The sequence below is a fragment of the Carassius auratus genome, chromosome 22 (genome assembly GCF_003368295.1).
Source record: "Carassius auratus strain Wakin chromosome 22, ASM336829v1, whole genome shotgun sequence".
Classification (NCBI taxonomy): Eukaryota; Metazoa; Chordata; class Actinopteri; order Cypriniformes; family Cyprinidae; genus Carassius; species Carassius auratus.
In genome coordinates this window covers 25,770,730-25,797,280 of record NC_039264.1, presented here as the reverse complement: position 1 = coordinate 25,797,280, position 26,551 = coordinate 25,770,730, and the positions used below count along the sequence as shown (strand labels likewise).

At 35.0% G+C, this 26,551-nt stretch overlaps 1 protein-coding gene across 1 annotated transcript in view; it reads right to left on the bottom strand.

The window, feature by feature from the left end:
• The window catches only part of LOC113040170 (low-density lipoprotein receptor-related protein 1B-like), a 246,167-nt gene that overhangs the window by 89,970 nt on the left and 129,646 nt on the right, over positions 1-26,551 (bottom strand). Inside the window, exons 33-43 of the mRNA XM_026198463.1 lie at positions 25,828-25,968; positions 24,604-24,729; positions 24,360-24,491; positions 18,493-18,627; positions 18,256-18,385; positions 16,116-16,242; positions 15,818-15,969; positions 15,415-15,539; positions 14,374-14,745; positions 5,987-6,176; positions 468-672 (exon numbers count right to left, since the gene is read on the bottom strand). Of these exons, the coding sequence (XP_026054248.1) occupies positions 468-672; positions 5,987-6,176; positions 14,374-14,745; positions 15,415-15,539; positions 15,818-15,969; positions 16,116-16,242; positions 18,256-18,385; positions 18,493-18,627; positions 24,360-24,491; positions 24,604-24,729; positions 25,828-25,968 (1,835 nt within the window). The remainder of the gene's footprint in view (positions 1-467; positions 673-5,986; positions 6,177-14,373; positions 14,746-15,414; positions 15,540-15,817; positions 15,970-16,115; positions 16,243-18,255; positions 18,386-18,492; positions 18,628-24,359; positions 24,492-24,603; positions 24,730-25,827; positions 25,969-26,551) is intronic.

Here is a 26,551-nt window from a genome sequence, read left to right as displayed (position 1 = left end):
TTTGTGCTATATTTTCATAATCTTTTTATTAAATTAACATGTTAAACAGACAACCCTACTAATTATAAATAAAAAAATATATATTATAAATGACAGGAACAGGATTTTTCATAAGAATATGACCAGTTGCGTTATTTTTGTGCATTATTTTATAACCAATTATATTCAAATAATATTAAATTGAATAATACATTTTATGAAATTACTGTGTCAAACTGACATCCCTACTTACTATATATGACAGAAACCTGTATATTTTTATAATGAACTGAACCCAAGTAACCTGTATTCAGTGGATGGGAGCTACATTTCTTTATGTCCTCCTTCAATGTCTCACCTCAGCAAAACAGAGAAGCTTTACAAAGGCTGAAAGCCGTTTGCACTGCTCTTAAAGCACAGCTTCCACTTCAGCTAATGCACTTCCATGCATTTTTTAAAAGTTACACACAAAGCAGCTCCATACTCACGTATCTGTGCGAGCCGTCGTAATCACACCTCTCAATGTGGCCGAGACTGCCGTCTGAAAAATACAGCTTTTCGGCTTTGTGGTCAATGGTGAGTCCATTAGGGGTGATGACATCCACACTAACAATGACGCGGATGTTCCGGCCGGTTAAAGTCGACCTCATGATACTTGGCTTTTGCTCGTTCCAGTTAGTCCAGAACATCAAGCTGGGGGAACACAAACAGACTGTTAGCTGTCACATCACATGATTTTTACCATAAAACTCTCATCCTTAAAAAATATCAAACTTAACTCACAGAAGCACTTTTCTTAGAATAAGTATCACTATTATAAGCCATTAGTTCTTCAAATTTTCAGACATACATGGTTTCCTGAGAAGTCACATTAAAATTTCACTGAGCCGAGCAGAGCTCTCTTCTGCGCAGAGAAAGGCGTCTCAAAACACTTGAACATTGAATTTGCTTATTTTTGCTCTTGTGCCGACAAATACATACAAAATATGTCAAAATATCCACCTTGGAAATTATGCTCGAAAAAACTGTCAGTTATTTCTTAAGTGTAAGTAAACAGTTGAGGGAAAAAAATGGGATGTGTATTATATTGGATGCGTTTATCGTCCATCGTCCATCGTTCATATATATATATAGCAAGACTGTAATAATGTGAGAAATGTTGAAGGTGTCTGAATAAATGTAGGTTTGATTGTATATTTCTTTTTTTACTTTGAAGACTATCCAGTGCTATTTTACATTTAATTATTTGGTTTCTGTACCTTGACACCTACAATCTTGAAAAAAACTTAAACATTGATGTGAAACAGTCGTAATCTTGTTTGCACCTTGTGAAATGGGGAATTAGTTTACATCTTTTTCAAGCACTTTGTGATGCATCCTCCGTGCTCCTACACAGTACCACCGTGTGACAATACACTGTATATCAGCAGTCATTTTATTCATTAATTATATAATTTATAAGTTAATTACTTCACATGAATTTCCTGAATTAATAAACTCATATAATATTATTTTTTTTATTAATTTGTTAATTCAATAATAATAAACCATTATGCATAGTAATTATTATTATTATTATTATTATTATTATTATTATTATTATTATTATTATTAAATATAAATAAATTAATAATTTAAATTATATTTTAAATATAATTCTTACATTTATTTAATGTTTTATATTTTTACCATTATATATGACAAAAATTTACTTTTATGTAAGTATATGACCAGTTGCGGTTTTATTTATTTATTTTTTTATTAATTTTATCAAATATACATGTTAATCTGACAACCCCACTTATTTACCATACAGTATGACAAAAGATTTCAAATATGACCATTATTTATATATATATATATTTATTTGCACAACATTTTTAACAGCACATTTCAAGTTTATGATCAGTTGCTTTTTAATTTTATATATATATATATATATATATATATATATATATATATATATTATTACAATACATTACATTAATACATTGTAACTACTTATTATATATGGCAGAAACTTTTTGTATGGTTGACTGAACTATCATACGCATGCAATCAGTTGTGTATTACTTAAGCAATAATGTCACCATTAAAAATATCTAAAAATGTAATTACATATATAATATCAAATGTAGTGGCATGTAACAAATCATGCTAGTTCTCTTCTCACTTTTATAAGCTGTACAGTAATACACACAGTAAATGTTTTCTTTGAATGACACATAAAAATGATACGAGTCTAGATATAAGTCTTCTTAAAACAAAACATGAACCATTGATGCTTCACTATACTGTGCTAATAGCCTCATTAAAAATGTATTAATCTGAAATTAGAATAAAAAAAAAAAAGTCTACAGCCTAATAGCAACAGCCCTTTTTATTTTAACGTGGCAGAAAAAGACAAGTCAGTCGAAGGACAGAGCATGTCCTTGTGTTTGAGACGAGTGTGCTAGCCTGGCATGTGACGGCACCTTGCAGTGTCAGCTGCTAGCGCCGGCGTGTGACTCCTAGCTGTGATCTTTGGCAGCTTTTGGATCGCTGGGACTTCTTGCTGACAGAAGCAGCCACTTATTGTCGTGCTAATTCTCTAACAGGCTAACACACCGACTGCTACTGTCCGACTAAGTGCCGTCAGGGTATGAAGCAGTGAAATGTTCCTTAGAGAAAAAACTGCCATGCTAATGCTAACACTAAAATATACTATATTGTATTTTACTGTACCATTGAGAAGTTACAATGGTTTGCATTTCTGATGTCCAACTTAGAAAAACTGAAGAGAATGTTTGTTTAACAAACATTTGTCATGTTAAACACGATCTTGTTTATGAGCGTACACCTGAAGAACGCAAACTGTCAGTATGGCATTGTTTCCTCTTAGAAATTTGACAAACACTAAAACTAGCTGTCATTTTGCTTCCATATACAACATTTTTCAAGCATCAGGCAATGTATATATAGTCAAAAGTAAGACAGAAATAGGAAAATTCCACATCTGACTGAATATAACTTAACCAACAATGGTGGGAAAAGTCATTTTAAATGTAGACGCCTGAGGCAAAATCAAAGTAAACACGGTGCTATGACTTTTATAAGCTCAATTTGTCTCAATATATCTAATAATTGATGATAGGTGGTTCTCAACAAGACAGTTTTGATCAAGGAAGCAGAATTTTAGATGTTACATGATGCTAACTGCTACATAAAGCACAAAAAACATGGTAAGAATAACAAAAATATACGGTTATCAACTTTAAAAAAAATGAGAAATATGTATATCTTTTGTTGTGGATGTCAAAAATTGTGCGTTCAGTCTAACTTTGTGGTATGTTGGCGCAAATTCTACTAGATGCTAGTCAGATTAGCAGATGTGAATTTCAGAAAATCATGAAAAAAACTACAGTTTCACTTGTAAAACTTGTTATTTGTGCTGACAACAAAATGCTTTTACAAGTATTAGCAATTCAGCAACTTATAGTTATTTTAATAAATAACTGTAAAGGGAAACATACCTATTAAGATCACGTACCCATTGAGCACACTTCCATTTTGGAGATAAGATTATGAAAATAAACAATAATTTATCATCCTACGTGATGTCTTAACCAACTGATATGTTTGTTACTATATGCGCTCTATAATTTCAAGTCAATCCATGTGTTCACACTGTCTGGCTGCCATCCTGAAAGCTGTCTAAAAACTTTCACCAAAAGAGTGGCTTTTATTTTTGGGTATGTTTCACTACTTATTGTACAATTAAGGGATTAATGTTCAGACTATTGCATATTATAAATTTTTGGTCCTAAGTTGTGGGAAATAATTACATTAGATCCAAAAGTTTTAGCAGCATAGCGCAGATACTACAGAACACAGTTAGCTGACTAGCTCTATAAGACTGTGTGTCACATGACAACCTGTCATTTTAATAATTATTACATTAAATTTATTGGAAAATGTTGCTGCTCCAATTAAGCTCAATGTGCTCTCTTTAAGCTCTTACACATTGAACATCTATGTAAATACTTTATAAACAGTTTTTAAATATTAACTGACGCTTGACACTTTATGTTAATCGATTTTCTATGGATTCTGCAGACTGGCTCTGATCTTTGGCAACTAGCATCAACTTCTCCAGACTGTAAATCTGTGGAAAATGGGGGCAAAAATCATGAAGTGGAGTATTTCAGGCTTAAGAGACTATAGACTAGTTGACATCCATTTAAAAAAAGTGGTTTCATAATGAAGTTAGTTTCTGTGTTCATCCCGATGAATTAAATGTTTTATTGGTGTTTTATTAGATTTTTGAATGCATTAGTTAGCTGAACGTGGACTAGTCTTGCAATGTGCACTTCATTATGAATATATAACTGATTGATTTGAATGCCTTGGTGCTTGATTTTTGTGTTGTAGTTTTGTGACTGACTTTGTACCTTCAAAAAATATATATTTGTACAGTCATTATTTATCTTAAAATAAACAATCACTTTTAATAAAACATGATATGAGCATAAATGTAGCCATTAAGCACAGCCAGGCTTTTTGAATTTAACAATGTATATCTTAATTGAAATGCTTTTGTCATTTAAAATAAAATTACATATTTTTGTGTGAGAGATTAATATTTTATTTTAACATACCAATATATTTTGTACTAAAAATATCTAAAATTTTAGATTTTGGTGGGCTTAATACTGTAGGTACCGTATTTTTCGGACTATAAGTCGCACCTGAGTATAAGTCGCATCAGTCCAAAAATACGTCATGACGAGGAAAAAACATATATAAGTCGCACTGGACTATAAGTCACATTTATTTAGACCCAAGAGAAAACATTACCGTCTACAGCTGCGAGAGGGCGCTAATAGTAGACTACAGGAGCACTGAGCAGCATAGAGCGCCCTCTTGCGGCTGTAGACGGTAACGTTTTCTCTTGGTTCATTTCTCTCGGTTCATGTCAAATTAATTTTGATAAGTCGCACCTGATAGGATACGTTTACCCTATACTTTATTACACACATTTTAGTTTACTTTCGTATGAGTTGTGCGCAATGTTTACTGTAAAACATAGCTGAGAACCACTGCGCTAAATGACACTAAAACCAGAGGATTAAACAAAAAGGCAATCATGAACCGCTCAGCAGGGCAGCAATTGGCCAAAGTAGAAAAAATTATAATAAATATATGCATAGAAGTGGAACTTAATTAATATTTTCTGATTTGTAAATGAAAGGAATTGCTGACATAGACCAAGAGATGCAAACGTCAAATGTTTAAAGATTAATACCGCACATCTCTGTAGCACAGGTCATTCTGTTTAAAATCTGAATCTTTATGAAGCTCATAACTCACTGATGTAAAATTAATACTCTGTATGTGGTCTGGGGACTAATTACTCTGAAATAATTAGAGGATTCCTTTTCTTAATTGACCCTTTGGAAAGACAGCCATCAAAACAAATTTATCAACAGGGGTTCTTTTGCGGTCAGGTGGAATCCAGAAACTTTTGACCTTTGAGACTGATGGATTTATTTTACAGTAATGAAAATAAGTAATTTTTTTTTTTTTTTTTTTTTAAGTTTTGTATTTATTTATCTATTTATTTATTTATTACCACGGAGTATAAATGTAATTCCAAAAGCAATCAGTTATGAAAATTACATTTAAGAAAAACATATAAAACACTAAATTAAAATTAGAAGAAATTTATCAAATAAATGCATAATATATATAAATATAATAAAAAGAGGAATGTATATACATTTGATATTTCGTATAAATGCACATATTTTCATTTAAATTATAAAGCAAATCATTTTTAAAAAAAACAATTCCCACTAGTTCTATTTCAGTAACATTAAAATATTTTTCAAACTACAAAAAAAATAAAAGTCCCACTCTTAAAATAGCTGTTCTTTATCTGTCTGCATATTCAGTTTGTAGAAGTCATACAGTTGAAAATGAATACTCTTTCAAAATGTCTAAGATGAACTAAAAACTCTAGACTTACTTCTGACATTCATCTAGAGTGAGGACGTGCGGGTGGTCCTCCTCAGACAGGGAGACCACCTCGTCTCTGTTGAAAGCGTCTGGTCTAGTTTGGTCGATGCTGTGGCGGGTGATGGTGGCTGTGGTGGAGCTCGTCCAGTACAGGACGTCCCATCCTCTATGGTACGCCAGACCCTCCACAGAACCAACATCTAGAGAAGGAAACAAAGCGTCAATCCTAATCTCTCAAGTATACTCAAACAACATACAGTGACCTACAACACACACTTTAAACACGCTACACATTAAAGCCTGAAATAAAAGCACACATACTTTTACCTTTCTTCAAACCTTCTATCAGTAATATAAGATATAAAAAGCACTGAAGCCCACAAATGCAAGCAGTTGATCTGAAGGCCATAAAACTGGATGGAAGTTAACACCTCCACAGGTTCAAACTGTTGAACAGTTCTGTTTATGTAAAACAGAAAACAAGATTATCTAGCTCACCCCATTGGCAGGTTATTTAGCTTGTTTCAAGCAAAAACTCACTTAATTGTGGCTTGATTTTTCTGAAAATAAGACAATAATGTTTTTCTTGTCTAGAAAATCCTTCTTGGTTCAAGAACTTTTAGATATTTTGGCTGAAAACAAGTAAGAAAAGCATTTTTTGCAGTCAACACATACACTCACTGGCCATTTTATTAGGTACACCTTGCTAGTACCGGGTTGGACCCCCTTTTGCCTTCAGAACTGCCTTAATTCTTCGAGGCATAGATTCAGCAAGGAGATTTTGGTCCATACTGACATGACAAGCATCACGCAGTTCCTGCAGATTTGTCAGCTGCACATTCATGATGTGAATCCACCACAGCTGCTCTATTGGGTTGAGATCTGGTGACTGTGGAGAACATTTGAGTACAGTGAACTCATTGTCAAGTTCAAGAAACCAGTCTGAGATGATTTGAGCTTTGTGACAGGGTGCATTATCCTGCTTGAAGCAGCCATCAGAAGATGGGTATACTGTAGTCATAAAGGGACGGATATGGTCAGCAACAATACCCAGGTAGTCTGTGGTGTTTAAACAATGCTCAATTGGTGCTAAGGGGCATAAAGTGTGCCTAGAAAATATCCCCCACACCATTACACCACCACCACCAGCCTGAACCGCTGAAACAAGGCAGGATGGATCCTTATCCTCAAAACCCCCATAGAGCCTGACATGGAAAGTGAGTGGCACTGAAAAAGACATACAGGCTCTGCTTCATTACTTACAGTGTACATAACAATGATTTAACAAGCGAAAGCCAGGACCCCGAACTGCGCTGAAAAAAGGACAACATGACACCAACCTTTCAGAACAAATGCAGTAAATTATTTTGACTATTTGTCATTGACTGTATTATAGGAGAGAAAAATCTCAAATATAGTCAAGTGTATTTCACAACAGTTCCTCAAAGAAGAAGAATAAAGGAAAGAAAAAAAAGTGTTATCTCATATATTTCCTCTGAAGCTCCACGAGAGAGCTTCGCAAACTTTGTTTCAAAGTGTTTGCAGATCTGCTAACGTCTGCAATCCATCATGTGTCGCTAACACTGCAAGTCAACATAAATTGCCTTTTGCAACCCATTTAACATCTGGACTGTCAAGTTTTAGGAGTAAAACAGATATTTCATGAGCAGTGTTCAATATTATTCATCATAACTGACTGGAATAGTAAAAAAGTAAACATTTGCAATCAGTGAATCAATAAAAGTATAAATGAATACATTTCTACTTCAAAATATTTATAAATATAACAAGTATTTTTGTAGCAGTAGTCAACAATACATTGTATGGGTCAAAATTATAGATTTTTCTTTTGTGCCAAAATTCATTAGGATATTATGTTCCATGGATAATCTCCTACCGTAAGTATATCAGAATGTATTTTTGATTAGTAATATGCATTACTAAGAACTTCATTTGGACAAGTTTAAAAGGGATTTTCTCAATATTTCGATTATTTTTTTATTTTATTTTTTTTTGCACCCTCGCATTCCAGAACATTTTAAACAGCAGTATCTCGGCCAAATATTGTTCTATCCTAACAAACCATACATCAATGGAAAGCTATTTATTCAGTTTTCAAATGATGTATACATCTCAATAAAAAAAATAAAAAAAACCCTCATGACATGGTTTTGTGGTCCAGGGTCACATGTCTTTATAGTTTAAGGTTTTAGTTTACTTAGTGTTACTTATTTTAGTACTCCAACTTTAAACAAAAATGAGAAATCCTATCCAGTTTATACAGTATAATATTGAATTAACAACCCTCTATGCACACCGTGGCAATATAAATCGCAATTGGCTAGTACATTTTTTAGTTTACTCGCAAGACTGATATACTATTTTACACACACACGCACACACACACAAACACACACACACACACACACACACACACACAATCAGCTTATCTTTGTAAAATGGTACAGCTTCTTAAATGGAGACGGTAATGTTTTCTCTTGGTTCATTTCTCTCGGTTCATGTCAAATTAATTTTGATAAATAAGTCGCACCTGACTATAAGTCGCAGGACCAGCCAAAGTATGAAAAAAAGTGTGACTTATAGTTCGGAAAATACGGTAGTAATAGATCATATAATTACTAAAAGATAATACTACTACTAATTCTGCACTATGGATTGATGAGCTGCTGGGTTCAAGAATATTAATCACGTTGTCTATGTTCGGTTGAACTGATTTGCTGAAATCAAAACAGGGATGATAATACAGTAGATCAGTGCAAATTGGCCAATCTTCTGCTTGTTCGAAAAAGTTTAATAATTCTAAATGAACTCCATTATTTTGACAGGAGAAGACAAGTCGTGCGCTTTCACACAGAGTTTACAGTTCGGCAAATATAGGTGCACTGTGCGTCCATTGAGATGAAGTGAAAAGTACAGATCGCTTAATGGAGAGAGAACTCTGTAGCACTCAGTCAGTGTTCAGCGATTGAAAATGTGCAAATTTTATAATAACCTTGAACACACACACTAGCGAGTCAAATTTAAAGGGGGGGTGAAATGCTCGTTTTCACTCAATATCCTGTTAATCTTGAGTACCTATAGAGTAGTACTGCATCCTTCATAAATCCAAAAAGTCTTTAGTTTTATTATATTCATAAGAGAAAGATAGTGTGTACCGATTTTTCCCGGAAAAACACGACCGGCTGGATGCGTGACGTGTGGGCGGAGCTAAAGAATCACGAGCGCCAGTAAGCTTTTGCGTTGAGAGCGTTTGGAAGCTGTGACATTACCGTGAGGGAAAACCCATCATCCAAAACAAACCATGGCTAACAGTCAGATTCAGCCGTTTATTTATGATCCAGAATCAGATCCCGAGGCTGAAACTGAACGAGAGCAGCAGCAGCAACGACTCGCTCCGAGCGGGGCTCGACTCCATCTAACGTCACACAGAGCCATACTCGAAAAAAACTTTCCGAAACTTGTGACAAACCGGAAGGAGTATTTTGGGAACAAAAATACTCCTTCAAACGTACAACTTAATTTTTGAAACTTTGTCCATGTTTAGCATGGGAATCCAACTCTTTAACAGTGTAAAAAACTCAGTATGCATGAAATAGCATTTCACCCCCCCTTTAAGAATTTATTAGCCATTGCCTAACTATAGACAATTTAGTCACCCAGAGTAAAATTTAGTCGCATATGTAAGTGATTTACTCGCAATGTAGTGGGTTGATAAATATACAAGTCAAACCTTTTTTTGTGAATTCACCATTCACAATTAAATAATGATTATGTAAGGGATAACCAACGGCTTGACGTGCATTCAAGGATTTTAAATGCACGATGTGGAGCCTCATTGATTATCCCACTTATTCCAGTGGTTAATTGCTAAGTTATAGACCAGTTAAAGCAACTAGCATTGCTCTTTGCAGCACAATATTTGACAGAATGGGTAAAAATGTCAGATATTTTCGTCATTTACAACACATTAGCGCTAGCATTCTGCCCACTTCAAATCAGACAGAGATTAACCAGTGCAGTAAAATCACATTTATTTGAATGAATTATAGCATTTAGATTAATTATCGATCAAGAGAGAGAGAGAGGAGTTGTGTTTGAATTACAAGCATGCTGTGTCTGCGCATCTCTCTCTACAAACAATGAATTACTTCAAAAACAGTGACTTTACCACCTCGCTGTTAAGAAATATAATGTAGCGATCTACTATCTAGGCTTTTAAACTGATTTGGCAATACCTGTGCATTAAAAAGTTTTACTGCATAACTTTCAGCCAATCAGAATTCAGTATTCAGACAGACCATGGAACAAATTATTATAATTAATGTGTGTTAAAGTTTTGGCAAATAATGGCAAAAAATTAGCAGATAATTATTTTAATGTTATGGTTGATATCGATAATACCCCAAAAATGGCAGCTGGCAGATTATTACATATATTCTACATAGATGCAAAATATGAAAAATAAAAATAACCAAAAAATAAAACAAATAATAAATTAAATAAAAATACAGCAGGCACAAAATTATAATGTACAGTGTGAAAAAAAATATTGAATCTTTAACCAATCATTATCAGATTTGTCAAAGATTACATTTAACAATGGTCGCGTAGCAGATCAATTCTGCCAAGACAAAAGGTACATCAACATTACCCTGTAAACTACCATGCTAAACTCTAAAATAGTTTTCACGACAGAACTTTGAGAATTTAATGACAGCAATGGAATTCTAAAATCCAAAAACCAGGGGAAATAAGTATCCAAAAAATAAATATACAATTTTCATCTAAATAAATACATATATTCTAAACTCAGTATGATACCAACATAACATGCATCCATTGAAAGAATTTTCACTATAAGACCAGGAACAAGTGCTAAGAAAACAAACTTGACTTTAAACAGCAATAACCTGGTATTTGTTTATCTGAGGTCATCAAGAACACGGATCCAGATGAAAATGACTAGTTTTGAGAATGAAGGTGACATGACATTTCCACTTCGGGCTCCGAAGAGAGTTACGCAAGAAGGCGAAGGTCTGCGTGTTGCCTTGGAAACGTCTCCTGTACGATATATTATGTGTGTGTCAAGCGATCACATCCCGCCTGCAATCTATCACCATCCTCCGGCTAACAAAGACAGATTTTCCCCGATGGAGATGCAGCATTGGCATCGATGTCTCTCGCTCTTTCTCTAAAGGCCTGAAAGCCAATCATGTGCTGTTGAACTCCTCTGGCATAGTTCACACTCGACAGCGAGTCGCTGTCTGTCTGACGTCTTCCCTCTGCATGTCTCTCTCTCCAAGCCAATACTCTTGCAGTAGCTCTCTTGCACCCCTGACCAACAATTGATTTTCCTCACACATGGATAAAAAGCCTTCAGGACTCTGCGTCTTGCGCGTTTGTGGAGTTTTGACTAAGTCAAACCTTTAATTCTATCTAATATTCTCTCACAGATTTCCATTGAATTACAATGGACTCTTTCTTCATTCATAAACAGGACATGTCCCTCCTAGATGACTAATTATACTTTGTGTTGTTAGTTTTTTGTATTCTTCAAACTGATTAGCTTTTTCGTGGTTTAGTAATGTCTAAAAATAACCCGGAGGTGTGAACAGAGCAAAAAATAAGTGTTATTCTAAAGAAACTGTTCACCAAGAAGTAAAAAAGCTCACATTTATGCGAAACACAAAAGTTGGTATATTTTAAGTCTTCTGGTAGTTCAATCTTGAAATATAAATCATTATTCACTTAGGCACCTTTCAAGACACTCAAGGACACTGTACAATAAAACAAAACATAAAATGCAAGCATTATAACAACACATTAAACAAGCAAATCATTAAAAGAATTCTAAACAAATATGTTTTATCTGAACTTTAAAATGGGAAATTGAATCCAGCTGGCGAATGTGCAAAGGTAAAGAGTTCCATAGTAAAAATAAAAGCCCTACCACCAAACCAACTCATCTTGAAGTCTGGAACAGACAATAAATGTGCAGAAGATGATCTCAAAGAGCACAAAGTAATATACAAATCTAAAAGATCTAAAAGATAATGAGGTGCCAAATTATGAAGAGCTTTGTAGGTAAGAAGTGTAATCTTGTGGTGTACACGAAAATGAACAGGAAGCCAATGCAACTTAAAAAGAATAGGAGTTATGTGATCGAAAGTACATGAACGGGTAACTATCTTCTGAATTCGGAATTAACTATAATCTATGGAGTTGTTTTCAGGAATGGCAAATAAAAGAGAATTGCAATAATCAATCCGAGATGTAACCAATGCATGAATAAGCACTTCAGTACTATGTTGAGAGAGTGAAGAATGAAGTCTTGCAATATTGCGTAAATGAAAATAAAATGCAGAACGCGAAATATTACTAATATGAGAGACAAACGAAAGCAAACCATCCAGTATAACTTCAAGACATTTCACCCGGGCAGAAAAATTGACTGAACAATTATCAATGAATAAGGTAAAGGATTGAGTCCTAGATAAAACAGACCTTAATATTATTTTTATTTATTTTTTAGCTTGGAAACTCCAGTTTCCATTCATTGGTATTGCGTGGAAATTACCAACGTCATTATTTAAAATGTATTTTTTTTGTGTTGCACAGAGGTAGTAAGTCAAACATGTTTTGAAACAAAAAAATCTGAAAAAATTATGGGTAACACTTTATTATAGGGTCCAATTCACACTGATAACTAGCTGCTTATTAGCATGTCTATTATAAACATATTCGCAGTTTATTAGTGCTTATAAAGTACATATAATGCATGACATCCATAATCGTACCCAATTCCCTAAACTTAACAACTACCTTATAAACTATAAGTAAGCATCAAATAAAGAGTTAATTGAGGCAAAAGTTATAGTTAATGGTTACTTAATAGTGTGAATTGGACCCTAAAATAAAGTGTGACCAAAATATGTATAATTCTTTTTTAGGTACTTGTACTTTAGGTATTGTACTTTTTTCTTTTTTTTAAAAAAAGTAATCAAATTCTTTCAAAAACAAACACACTGCAATTTAGTGTAAAATAACCCAGAGGCTCTGTTGCAAGCACAGGAAGAGGCAGACAGGGTGCTCGCGTGACAGTTTTGACAGTCGTTTTTATGAAGAGCGAGAAAGATTAGGTATGATTCCTCTGTCTGTGAAAGTTCACACTGATTGAACAGGTTGAGCTGTTGTCAATAAAATAAAAAAAAAGATTTGGAAGCGCTGTTAACAGCGTGACAGTCTTTTAAAATCACCAGCACTGGTGAAAACTATAGAGGTCTGAGTAAAAGTGATCGAGCCGAGCAACTGTCTCGTCTTGAACTGACTTTAATTTGGAGAAGCTGCAATGTCAGATTTGAACCACCCTGTCAAAAAAAGCCAGATCAAACATTTCCATAAAAAAAAAAAAAAAAAAGTCAGACTAAGTTCACTTTAAACTCCACATTTAAAAACGAATAATCACAAATCAGCTAAAAAAGTCACTTCAACTAAAGAGCTACCAGTCATGCCCTCGCCTCTATCAGCCCTCAAACAAGAGTAAACAGACAAGCTGTTTATCAGCACCAACGCCAAGATACATGCCTGCAATATATCAGCATAAATATATGACAAAGGATAAAGCTTAGCGTCTAGGGTCAGGTATAACAATCCCAGCGCCTGCCACGGCCTCGTTTGACAAATATCACAATTCCTCTCAGGCAAGCTATCGTTCAGCACGCCAGCTGCGAACTGACAGCTCTGCAGGTTAATGGCATACTGATTAAATGAGACGTGTGTTAATGTTGACAAGGTTAGGGCCTGATAAATCACAAGAGGTATGAATTTCAATGCCGGCTACTGGGCTGCCGCTTTATCAGAGTAATTGGCTGTACCCTGTATGGATAATTTATTTACACTTTACCACAGTTAATTGGCCGTGATGCTGCTACAAATATGAGCTGCATTGCAAATAAAGCAAATAAATGTGTTACGAAAGCACCTCGGACAGACAATATCAGGCTGAACGTTCTGGAAAATGATCTAAAAGTTTTGGCCAATCCATACAACCAATTTCCAATTCATTCATATGTTCCTCACAGACAAGACGCTATTAACATTAAGGAAGACAAAAAAGCTCTGTAGAAATCATTCATCAGCATTATTCAGGAGGTATCAACATTTTAGTTTCACCAGACATTGTCATTTCATCTTTACTTCATTCAGTATGGGCTTTTGAAGACACAAAACGTCCAAGGAAACATAACAGACTTGAGCATGAATTCATGAAAGGTTTCTGAAAAAAAACTGACAAAATAACAAATAAACTAATATTTCCGTCAAAAAAGCGTGACTAACAATATAGGCAAAAGAAAGTAATTAGATGCATTTACTTACTCTCAGCAATGACGCGTCGTCCTGTCCAGTCGTCATTGATTACTTGTATATTCCCATAATGAACATCGCTAAAGAAAATCCGATTGGTTCCGTGCATTTTCTGACGATGATCAAAGGCCAAAGCTATTACGTTTTTAAAATAATCTGGGTTCTCGTACACCCTTATCGGCGAGTTGAGGTTATTCTCATCCGATAGATGAATACTCCTCAAAACGGTCCTCTCGGAGTACAGCAGGTAACCCTCGTACCTATTGCACCTAAGTCCATCCTGAGCAAGATATCCGTGGGCGCAAGCACAAGTTTTCCGGTTATTCCCCAAGTAAAAACAAAGTTGCTGGCATCCTCCGTTTACTCTGCTGCAAGCGTTTGTACCTGGGTTGGTAAAAAAAAGAATATCAGAGATCAGACTCCCAACAAAGTAGGATGTCAAACTCCATTCCTAGAAAGTCACTGTCCTGCAGAATTTAGCTCCAATCTCAATTTAACATGAGTAAGCAGCTAATCATGTGCTTCAGGATTACTAGAAACCTTCAGGCAGGTGTTTTGGAGCTGGCTGGAGCTAAACTTTGCAGCACATTGGCCCTTTGACACATGTGGTCTAAACAAATGATATCACCGATTCATGGCTTTGAGACAATAGTTTCAGCATGCAAACAAAATCCAAGTGTAATTTGAAAGGGTCCAATGTCTGGGTGAACTATTCCCTTCCTGTAAAGCTAAAAAAAAAGATCTCTCTCAGACATTTACTGCTATGTCAGCAAGTCTAATTGATCTCTTTTTTCATATGGTGTGGTCCATCACCAAGTGTTCTTTATCAGCAGGAAAATCCAATCCTGGCCCTGGAGGGCAACCTTTCTTTTAACTTTCTTCAAGGATACTAGAAACGTATGCGTGTTGGAGCAGGTTGGAGCCAAACTGTGAAAAGGTGTTCTTGCAGAAGCTGAATTGGACACCCCTGCTTTATCTGGGATAAACTTGTACTTGTGTGCATTGGTGCAATGTTCAAAGAACAGGAAAACTGCCATTAAGTGAAACCTCAACCTTTCTCCCGATCCTGGTTAAAGACCTTCACATCTTTCAGACTGGCACCCAAGCCGCTCCTGATGGTCACTACATTCACGGCATCTTTCTTGGAAGCACGGCGGATGGATCCATTGGCGTAGGCTCTACCGTTATGGGGGCACAAAACCAAAAATTAGACAATTGCTAATCAATGGCCCTCGACTAATTAAAACCAAAGAACTCATTAAAATACAGTACACAGCTGGTCTAACAGAAGGTGAGGTAACCTATCCTTGGAATGACATTGAACCACAGGAAGATTCTGAAATAATCGAAAGTGTCTTTTTGCACTAGGCATTGTGACCTTGTAGGGAAAATGGGACAGTATCTGCTTTCTTGGGCCATTATTTGAGACTGTAACATTTATGGAAAAACAAATTACCTGTCAGACCAGAAGAGGTAAGCCCCAAAGACTGCTATGGAAAACATATCCACCCCACTCGATGAGAACACAATCTCCCTCTGCTCACCCCGCTCAAGGTTGATTCTTTCAATCTTGCTGTTACGGGCGTCACACCAGTATAATTTATTTTCCTACAATGCAGTTGGAAGACAAACAGCATGCATCTGTTGTATTAAGAATGAAGGAATATATGATCTGGCTGCCCTAAAGCTGCAAGATAAGGCATGAAATCAAAATGGACTGCAACCTGCAGAGTAAGCCTATAGGAAAAGCAGACCTGGTAGTCTATGGAGATGCCATTGGGCTTTGCTAGTCCGGTGCTAACAAGCACGGATTGCTCTGAACCATCGAGGCGTGACCTGGAGATGGTAGGACTCTGACCCCACTCCGTCCAGAAGAGAAACCTGCATGAATTCAAAGCAGAGGATGTTAAGTAATCATCCTGAGGAATTTTGACCTTTGCACAGTTTGAAATTCAAGATTTATTTTCAGTTTCAGTGAAAACATCTACAATTCTAACAGGGTTGGAGTTTGTTTGGGCTAATGCTGTGTTCAGGTCCTCATGGGGAAATTCTGATTAGGGTGCGTTTTTCCTCTCCTCTACAATTAACAGTCTATTTCTAAATGGAATCAGATCCAGCTTGCGTTTCCACTGCCAATAGTTCATTTCTTGATAGTTGTGGTGTGTGCTGGAAAGAAGTGAACGACGATAAGCACAACACTGCTTTTCTTTTGTTAAATGTCAGTTTTAATGAACAATAATGGCCATTATAAAATTATAAGTACAAAGTATAAGAGGCTTATGTAATAGGAAATAAATACAAAAGCAAACAATTCAGTCAAACGTTTGCTACAAAGTCAGCATTGTACTACGGCAAAGTTCAAAATAAATATACAAAGCACAACTCTGTGTTCAGCTAAAACTATATGACGAGGAATAAATAACAGATTCATGAGACAATGAATGCCTTTTAAATATAGCCTACCCAGAACGAATTGTATCTCATGTTTAATAACTACAGAAACATCAGAGTCAAAATAATCCACAGATTTTACTTTTAAAGAATTACATTCTCACCTGAAAAAACTACATTTCATTGCACGATAACAGTAATATTTAGAAAATTACACTGGTTTTTGGGCAATGATGTTTCACAAGTCCACAAAAACAGACAAGAACGCATATTGAGAAACGGCTATTGTCTGTATGAAAATATAAAAATGATTAAATAAACGGTTATATTTTTTGTGTTTGCACACTCTGATGTAAATAAGCCCAACACTCATGGAAAGCAAATCAGAATGAGTGAAAAATGCTTTATCACATTCTGCCGTGAGTTTAGCTCCATCCTTTTTGTACCCTTTGCTGTGCCAGGTACCCCAACGGAAGGGTACCAAAAAATGTGGTATGGTACGGTTTGCTATTTTGGTACCATTAACAACTTCTGACATTGGAAACGGAAACAATTGCGTACCTTACTATACTGTACCAAACCGTACTGCTCTGTGGAAACGAGCCATAAAAGGTAAATATTAGTGCCTTAGAGTAGTAATACATACCAATAAGCTACTACTATGTACCGTTTAAGGGTAAACGGTATTGGGAAATAACTAGTAACATGTAACAGCGTTGCATAATTTAATTACAAAATAAATGTAAATGCAATATGTTACAGTTACTTATGAAAACATTAATGATAAAGGTCAGACAATATTCAGTCTTGAGTACTATTGCACGATTAACCCTGCCTGGTTTAAATGTTGGTTAAATTGCTTAATAAAGTAATTGAAATAGTTACACTAATTATTACATTTTACATAGGGTAACTTGTAATCTGTAATCTATTACCGTTCCAAAGTAACCTTCCCAATACTGACGGTAAATAAGGTACAAAGACGTCCCTTTAAGAGTACTGTCCCGCTGACTGTTGTACCTTTAAAGGTACATTTTTTGCATATTCAAGTGCAAATGAGACAAAATGTAGAACATGATTTGATTTCCATCAGGGAGTGAGTGGATCATTAAAAATGGTCTCTCGCATTTGAAGGGTAGAAGTAAAAAAAATGGGGATGCCAGTGAAAAACATAACAGCTTAATGTTTATAATCCACTTTTACAGTACAAAGCTGTAGATAATGAGATAACTCATTACAAACATGAGGTCAAGATTATGATGGCCCTCTCAAATTAGAATACATGCAATGGAAATTATAAGGCCTTTAAGGAGGACGTACTTCTGCAGTTAACAAGCTTTGAGGTGCTAATTGCACACGCTAACTGCTCTCTAGATGATCATAGGTCATTCATTTAAACGCTGTTGCCACACTTGGGTGAAACTGAAGCTTAGCATTAGAAGAAGAAAAAATATAAGCCAGAGGGTATTTTTACAATAAAAAAAAAAAAATGCAGATACATACCCTTTCATTGGGTGCACAGCAATGGCTCTGGGTTGATCAAGACCGTCAGATATCACCACGGCGCGGTACATGCCATTCAATCGAGCGACCTCAATGAGATTTAAGCCATGGTCCGTCCAGTAAATATTACCTTTGGATGCAAAGCAACAAAGACCCTGAACCAACAAAGAAACAATAAGCCTGACAACATCATTTTGGAAATGCACTGAAATGCTATAAGAAGAGAACCCTTCACACCTGCAAGCCAATCCACTGCAAGTCCTTCAACACGTCCAAGACCACTTGTGACAATGTCCTCTCTCCAGGTCTGATCTCGACTGGACCTAGAGATTTTGTTGGAGCCCATGTCCGTCCAGTACAATGTATCATTACCTAACATATGCAATCAGAAAATAACCCATAATTATAAAGTGTGCCTAGACTAGTTAGCATCTGCTGTTAAATTGCATAACTACCTTATAATAGTGGCAAAAGGTATCTTTATTTAGGATTGCAGAAGATAGCTGTACCATATTAGTCATCACCCCTTATATTTTAGTTTATTCGTGTATAAATCAATATTGTACACTTAATTATGTGTACTAATGTCCAAATTTGTGATTACTGTTGCTGTCAACTCACCAATACTCACTCTTTTCAATCTTTAAATGAATTGTATAGCAGTGCCATTATAGTATCACTGAGATACATTTTTAATATGAGTTTTTATATGCATATAGTATTTTGATATTGTATTAATAGTTTATTAATTTAATTATAATTATATATATACACACACACACACACAGTTTTATAAGATTTATTTCAAGGAACATTTCTTTGTTTTATATATATATATATATATATATATATATATATATATATATATATATATACATATATTAGTGCTGTCAATCGATTAAAAAAAATTAACTAATTAATCGCAATTAAAAGACTGAAACTTTTTGGATATGTAAATGTAAAATGTAAATAATTAATGTAAACTCAAGACAAAGAAACTATTTATATTCAAAATATGATTGTTTATTGGAATTTTTGTTTAACTTGTAACACAGATTTTCTCATGTAAACAACATACCTGCAATAAACCATCAATATCCTCCAAATTAACTGTTGGCTTGAAAGCCATATTTATTACAGAAATAAAAACACAGGCATGTAAGTACCATTTGAATTTCAAAACAATCAATGCCAATAAAAAACAAAAATGATTTCCATGTTGAATTCTAAGTGGACTGCAAAAAAATTCCAAAGTATAGTCATTGCCAGTGCTTTAAGTGGGCCGGTAAGCACCGGTACTCAGTACCGCCACTTCCAAATATAGCTCTTGAGCGTACCGCCACCTCTCCGTGCGCCCAGAACGTGCTTTTAGCATACCGGTACGCTCATTTGGACATCTGTTTTAATAGAGGTTTTAATCTTTTACCTGCACTGCCGATTTTCAGAGCGCCCTTCACAATGCAAGCTTCCCAATTCATCCCACCCAGAGCAGAAACTACATTACCCATTCACCCTTAAGTTATACAAGTGAATAGCGCATGTGTCGCTTTTCCCACTGTTAAGTGTCAACAACTCAACGTGGCCGGAGAAGGTGTGTGAAACTCGTTGTGAGTTATACTAAAGCAAAATCTTGAGTATTTATTGTCTGATAAACATTAAAAACTGTCTACGGAGGTTGAGTCGTCCTGCAGCCCCCGCTGGCTGTTCATTGGCTGCAGCATCTTTTTTCTAAGTTCTAAAAAAATACTTTTGTTTTAAAGCTTGATGAAGAGAGAGAGCGCAAGTTGCTGCAGCTGCGAGGAGGACAGTGATGCACGCGTACAGGAGTGATTGACAGTTCGCGGCACTGTGTACAAAAAATACTCCGCTACACAATTATTTCGTTATTTTCGTTTAAGCTTATTAACGTTAGCGTTACAGAAAGGTCTGATTTACGCACTGTTACAGTCATTGTTTTTTTGTTCATTAAATATTTCAAATTAATCGAATGCGTTAACGCGCTAATTTTGACAGCACTAATATATATATATATATATATATATACTTTGTTTTTTATAGTTTTAGTTCATTTTAATAGCCCTGATGAATCAAATTGCTTTGGCAATTTGCTGAAATAAAATTAGTTTAAGATTTATATATTTTGTTTATATTACTTTTATCAGTTTATATTACTTTTTAGAAAAGTAACAGCTTTTCATGTTTTAATTAACTATAGTAACTGATGCAACAATTATTTCAATTATTAACATTTATAAATAAAATGCTCTTAAAAGAATGAAATATTATGTATTTATTTATTTGCCATTTACATCACAGCAGCAAATAACTGCCAATTTTGAATAAACATGGCCTTCAAAAAAGTATTTTTTTAGAGCTGCATGACAAGCTCTACCTACAAAAATGAGTCTATTTCTGCTGGCCAAAATGTCTTTGCCCTTTTGCTCTCATTCAAACCCACCTTTTCTCCAAAACAATAGAGGCTAAAAAGGTTCAAAGTACACGTGATTGTCCTGGCTCCCATGGTCTGTCCCTTTCAAAATGCTTTTCATAAAAATTGCTTTGACTTGGCCGCATGACATTATCCGTAGCTTAATGCATCACCAGCTCCTCGCCTACTCAAAAATGTACATTATATCCCTTTTATAATGACAAAAACTCCAATGAAAGCCCATTCACATCGTTATGAGGCATCAGCTCATCTGTCCAGCTAATCTCTTTCGATTATCTTCCTTCTGTCATAACCGCATTTCGCATCCCTTCACCTCATCTCGCAATGAAAAATATAGAAATGCATTGCAATGCCAATATTTGCTTTATCATGCAAATGCAGAGCTACGAACTGGCTGTCGCTGATGCGAAAAGTGGCATTTCTGTCTCAGTGCGGTGACAGCTGTCCAATTATTGCACTATATGAATCTGTCCCAAACACTGGCAGGAACCTTGAAAATCAATGTTTTCCTCATGTCAAGGGGTGATATGTTGTAAACTTGGCATGGCGATGCCTAATCGCATTGGTTTCTAAATACACAACTAATTCAAAGAACAATAACAGCTCATTTAAGAAGAATCAAAAATTTCTACCTATTTGAAGATAGTAGAACAAAATCTAATATTTTCCCCACATCACACAATTTTTATGTAATACTTTTAACACACTAAAAACTATTAAAAATGTGCCATATGCAAAAATTGAGGTAAAAATATCCATAACATGACCTACACGCATCATAAGAATGAGAAGAAATAAGGGCGATGATGTCATTAAAAAAATGTCAAGTTATAGTGGTGCAGAGATATCAACCTTAATTAGCATTACTAGCCCCGGCCCGATAGGTGTCGTAATACCAGTTTCGGCCATGGGAGGCGGTATGCGGGCAACATAACCACCAGCCAACCTGCAATACACAAATAACTCGCATGGCTTGTGGGCGGGCCTGAACCTGATGTCAATCATGTGGAAAGTACAGCCCAGTACTTCATTTCATTTCAGGGAAGAGAGAGAAAGGATGTCTCAAGCCCTTGGCAAGAGACCACCACCCGCTACAGGGAAACAACCGCGCTCAGAATCACAAATCAAATCCGATAATAAAAGGAGCCGAACCAGAGTAAACATCGGCACTGCTTTCCATCGCTGGAGACAACTCATGGACCTGAAAGAAATGAGGTTCGACTCCGAACTTGCAATGTTTCTTTTGGATTGGTAAGTTAGATGTTGTTAGTATTTCGCTAGAAGTTTGTTTTATATGTTTGTGTATTTGTTTTCAGGAAGTTATAACATAGAAATGTATCGAAGGCTGTTCGATAAATGTGCTAATGTTAGCGATGGCTAACCGTAGCTGCGTTTGATAATTAGCTAGCTATAACTTAACGTTACCCATTTTATTATATAGGGCTGTGCAAAAAATCAAATGCGATTTTCATGTACATCTCATCAGTAAAGACGCTCCTGTAATTAGAAGTATATCTCCAGCACGTGTGTTCAGATCAGGGTTGCCAGGTTTTCACAACAAATCCTGCCCGCGTTTCCGGGAGGTTCCCCGATAAAAATTGCTTCCTGGGGTAAAAATATACGTTTTTTAGCAGGGTTGCCTTGGTATAATTCGCATTTTAGGGGCTAAATATCACGTTATTTGTATTGGGGTCGCTGTGACCCGCGGACATGAAAAACAACCACCACAGACTTGGCAAGACTGGTTGGCATTTACTACACAGAGCCGTAATTCACTGACAATCTACACAAAATCGATGTTAAAATCGAAGGTGATTCTTTGTCGATTTTGAAAGCGATTTTGTGTTAGTTGTCGGTAGACTACGGCTCTGTGTAGTAACTGCCGCTACACCTGAACCAGTGTTGCCAAGTCTGCGGTTGTTTTTCATGTCCGCGGTTTGAAGCAATCCCAATACCAATAACGTGATATTTAGCCCCTAAAATGCTAATTTTACCAGGGAAACCCTTCCCCAAAATTTATATTTTAACCCCGGGAAGCAATTTTTATCGGGGAACCTCCCGGAAACGCGATTGGGCTAGTTTTGGACTAGTTTTAAGAAGCAACTGGGCAGGATTTGTTGTGAAAACCTGGCAACCCTGATCTGAACGCACATGCTGGAGATATACTTCTAATTACAGGAGCGTCTTTACTGATGAGAGGTGCATGAAAATTGCATTTGATTTTTTGCACAGCCCTATTATTATATCATAACTAACCTGCTCTGTCTAGTCTGTTGGTCTCCGTGTCCTCTTTGCTCCGTTTTTTTTTTCTGTGCGTGAAAAAATTGATGTGTGGCGTGAAAGCGTGTGAAAAGAGTCAATTGCGTGTGTCTCACGGTGAATGCTTGAGAGTTGGCACATTAGTTCCCAAGCAGAATAAAGGACAGGTTGATTATTGCCGTTTAGCGTTTGTATTAATCTATGATGTGTCCCTGTTTGTGTACAGGGACATTAAAAATTAATTAAAAGTGATACGTGGACCAAGGTGTCTGAGATTGTTCATTTTAAGGAAAGGATCCTAATATTTCGTCCACAACAATATTTAATGAGGTTAACTTATAACTCCTTGTGGTTAGTCTACACAAGATCAACAAGCTTGTTTGCTTTGCGGTCGCTTTAAATACAAATAAGCATTCGATCTACGTTAGAGCGTCTGAGCGCTCACAAATCTTTCTGCAGCGTCGTGAGCAGAGCGGCAAGAGCGATTTTTGACGCTCTAGACGCCGGCGGTGTGAAAGCACAGTTAGGCTTCGGCTATGGCTGTAGTGTTGTTGTGAAAGTAGGGGCGGAGCACAGAGACTATGCCGTTTCTCGTTTGTTACTCTAGAGTAGACCAATTCACTTTATTGAGGCATACTGCCCCCATCTGATATGGAATGTGGAGTATGGCTTGATTTTTTTTGCCAAACATTACAGATGGCACCTTTAATGACTAAAACTAATTGAATTAAATATGACTAAACAAAACGTATTAAAGCTAAAACCAAAATATTACAAATTAATGTTAAAATAAAGCTAACCAAATTACTACAACAAACTTATTTTTTTTTATTAAAACTGAAAACAAAAATAAAAGTTATTTTAGAAAACAAATTAACATTACTGTAGTGTATAAATAATATCATAAGTCAGTATAAATGATTCAAATAGAGTTTCCTTTATGATTTAAAAATGCATGCAAATGAAGAAAAGTCAAAATAAAAAATAAACATTAGCTGAAACATTTAGATAAAACACTTTACTTTGGCAGGTAACTAAAACAGTACAATTAATAAAACAAACTGAAATACAAATACATATCAAAAACTATAAATAATTACTAAAGATAAAACTGAAATACATCATTTTTGATTAAATCATTTTATTGTAAACTAACAATATTAATTCATAATATAAAATTATTTATATATATATATATATATATATATATTTTTTTTTTTTTTCATATATATATAAATAAATAAATATATATATATATATATATATATATATATATATATATATATATATATATATATATATATATATATATATATATTTTTTTTTTTTTTTTTTTTTTTAATTTTTTTTTTATTCTCTCTCTCTTCAAATATAATAAAAGAAAAAGTGCAATTACCGGCATGATAGTCCAGTCCCACTGCGAACAGAGTGCCAGTTAGAGGCATCAAAACTTCAGAGTTATCGCTGGGATCCAGAGACAGTCCTCTTATACCCTCATTAACGGAGTACATCAGGAAAGACTGAAGACCTAGCAAAGAAAAAACAACCACAGGTCAATGTGCTTTTGTGAAACAATGAATGCCTCCGAGATCGGAAGGTTAATTATGTCCATATGCAGAGGTCACAACTAACGGTCGTACCCTCACAGGTGAAGCGGTCCGGGCGAAGGTTGTAGCCCGTAGTACAAGAACACGTCCGAGTTGTTTCAGAAGTTGGAAGGCAAAGCTGGGAACAACCGCCATTGTTCGGTACACAAGGATTGCGACCTACAAAGAAAATGTTAGAATTTTTGAATGCGTACAGGTGTATGTAATGCTAATCTGTCAAACTAGTTTGGTGATTAGCTTGTGTACATTCTTAAAAAACGAAATGAAATGAAGTTGAGGGGAGAAAAAAAAAGGTGGCTCTTTGACTTTGTTCCTCGGACACTTCGTCAGAATCACCCCAGTTAGCTCATTTGAAGTGGTGTAATGAGACGGCCTTCGCTCCCATGAGGTCCGTGTCAGAGAGATAAACGAGGAAGCTAATTGGTATGATGAGATTTGAGAAGGTAGCAAAAAGATGTACCTTAAAGTGCCCCTAATTGCCAGTGTTTTTTTTTTTTTTTTTATCCTAATAGAGCGTTTAGAGGATCAAGAACTCCTCTGCTAATAGACCTGTCAGTGATATGAATGTCTCTCGCCATAATTCATAAGAAGGAAAGGGCTTTGACAACGTGTGGCTGTAGAAACATATCCGTTATGAAACAGAGCCACTATCAGAGTCATCTGCAACCTCACCTTGAAGAAATGACAAGGATTTTATTATTTGGGGGCATTAATGGAAATATGAGTTTGAAATGAGTCTGAAAATTAAGGTAATAGAAATTAACACTTTAAATTAAAACTGTAAATATATATATTTACAGTTTTATAATATATATATATATTACTATATATATATATATATTACTATATATATAATATATATATATATATATATATTACTGTTATTGTAAAAAAATAAACTAAAAATAAATATTAAATGAAGAAACAAAATTAAAAAAATATTTTCTTCACAACTAAAATAAAACAATAAAACAATAATATATATATAATACAATTAATACAATTATATGTTGTTATAGTTCTAATGTGTTATTTAATAATTATAATTTGATATCATAATAAATAATAAGTAAAAAAACTCATTAAATTCAAGGAAGTCAATGAAGGTAACTCGTTGATTAAAAGGTGTGTAAACTCTTGATATCACTTGTGTTTTGTAAAGAAAAGAAAAAAACATTTGATGTTAATCACTCTTTAGAAGCTGTTGTGTCTGGATTTTATTTTAGACAAAACTTTCCGGAATATGTTTCTTTTTACCTTTCTGACTGTCTTTGTCATACACTTTGATGTGGACGATGCCTGTGGTCTTATTCCGAAGAACCGTTAGGTTTTTTCCATCCCTCTTGTTGATGGTTCCCAGCTGAGCGAGAACATCATCTGCCCACCATAACTTCCCACCTAGAGAGAAAATCATGCTTCTGAACAGCTGAAAAACACTTAAATCTCTATTTTTAATTTAAATTTAACAAGTAACATTCGCACAAACTTTTTTTTTTTTCAACATCAAGTTTTCAGGTTAAAATCCAAAGGAAAATGAAAGAAATTAAATGTCACCATTTCATTATAACAGACATTTCTGAATAAACCCTTTTTCCTTTATCTCAAAAAGTTATGCGCATAAATTATTTTACATTACTTTCAATAATAAACCATTATTAAATCTAGGTTATTATTAATTAAATATTCATAACTAATAAATACATTTGAAAGAAATGTATTCAATATAATTTAAATAAATATGCAACAAATAAGAAATGCAAGTAGTAATAGTATTAATAAATAAATAAATTGATTAATTAATAGATTGATGAATTAATTAATGATTTTTTTTATTATTTAGCTATAGCTTTATTGACTACAGTACATCTGGGCATAGATTATATCACTTTACTCAGTGTTAGGGGTAATGAGTTACAAAGTAATGGATTAAAGTAACTATATTACTTTTTTGGGTAACGAAGTAAAGTAACACATTACTCTA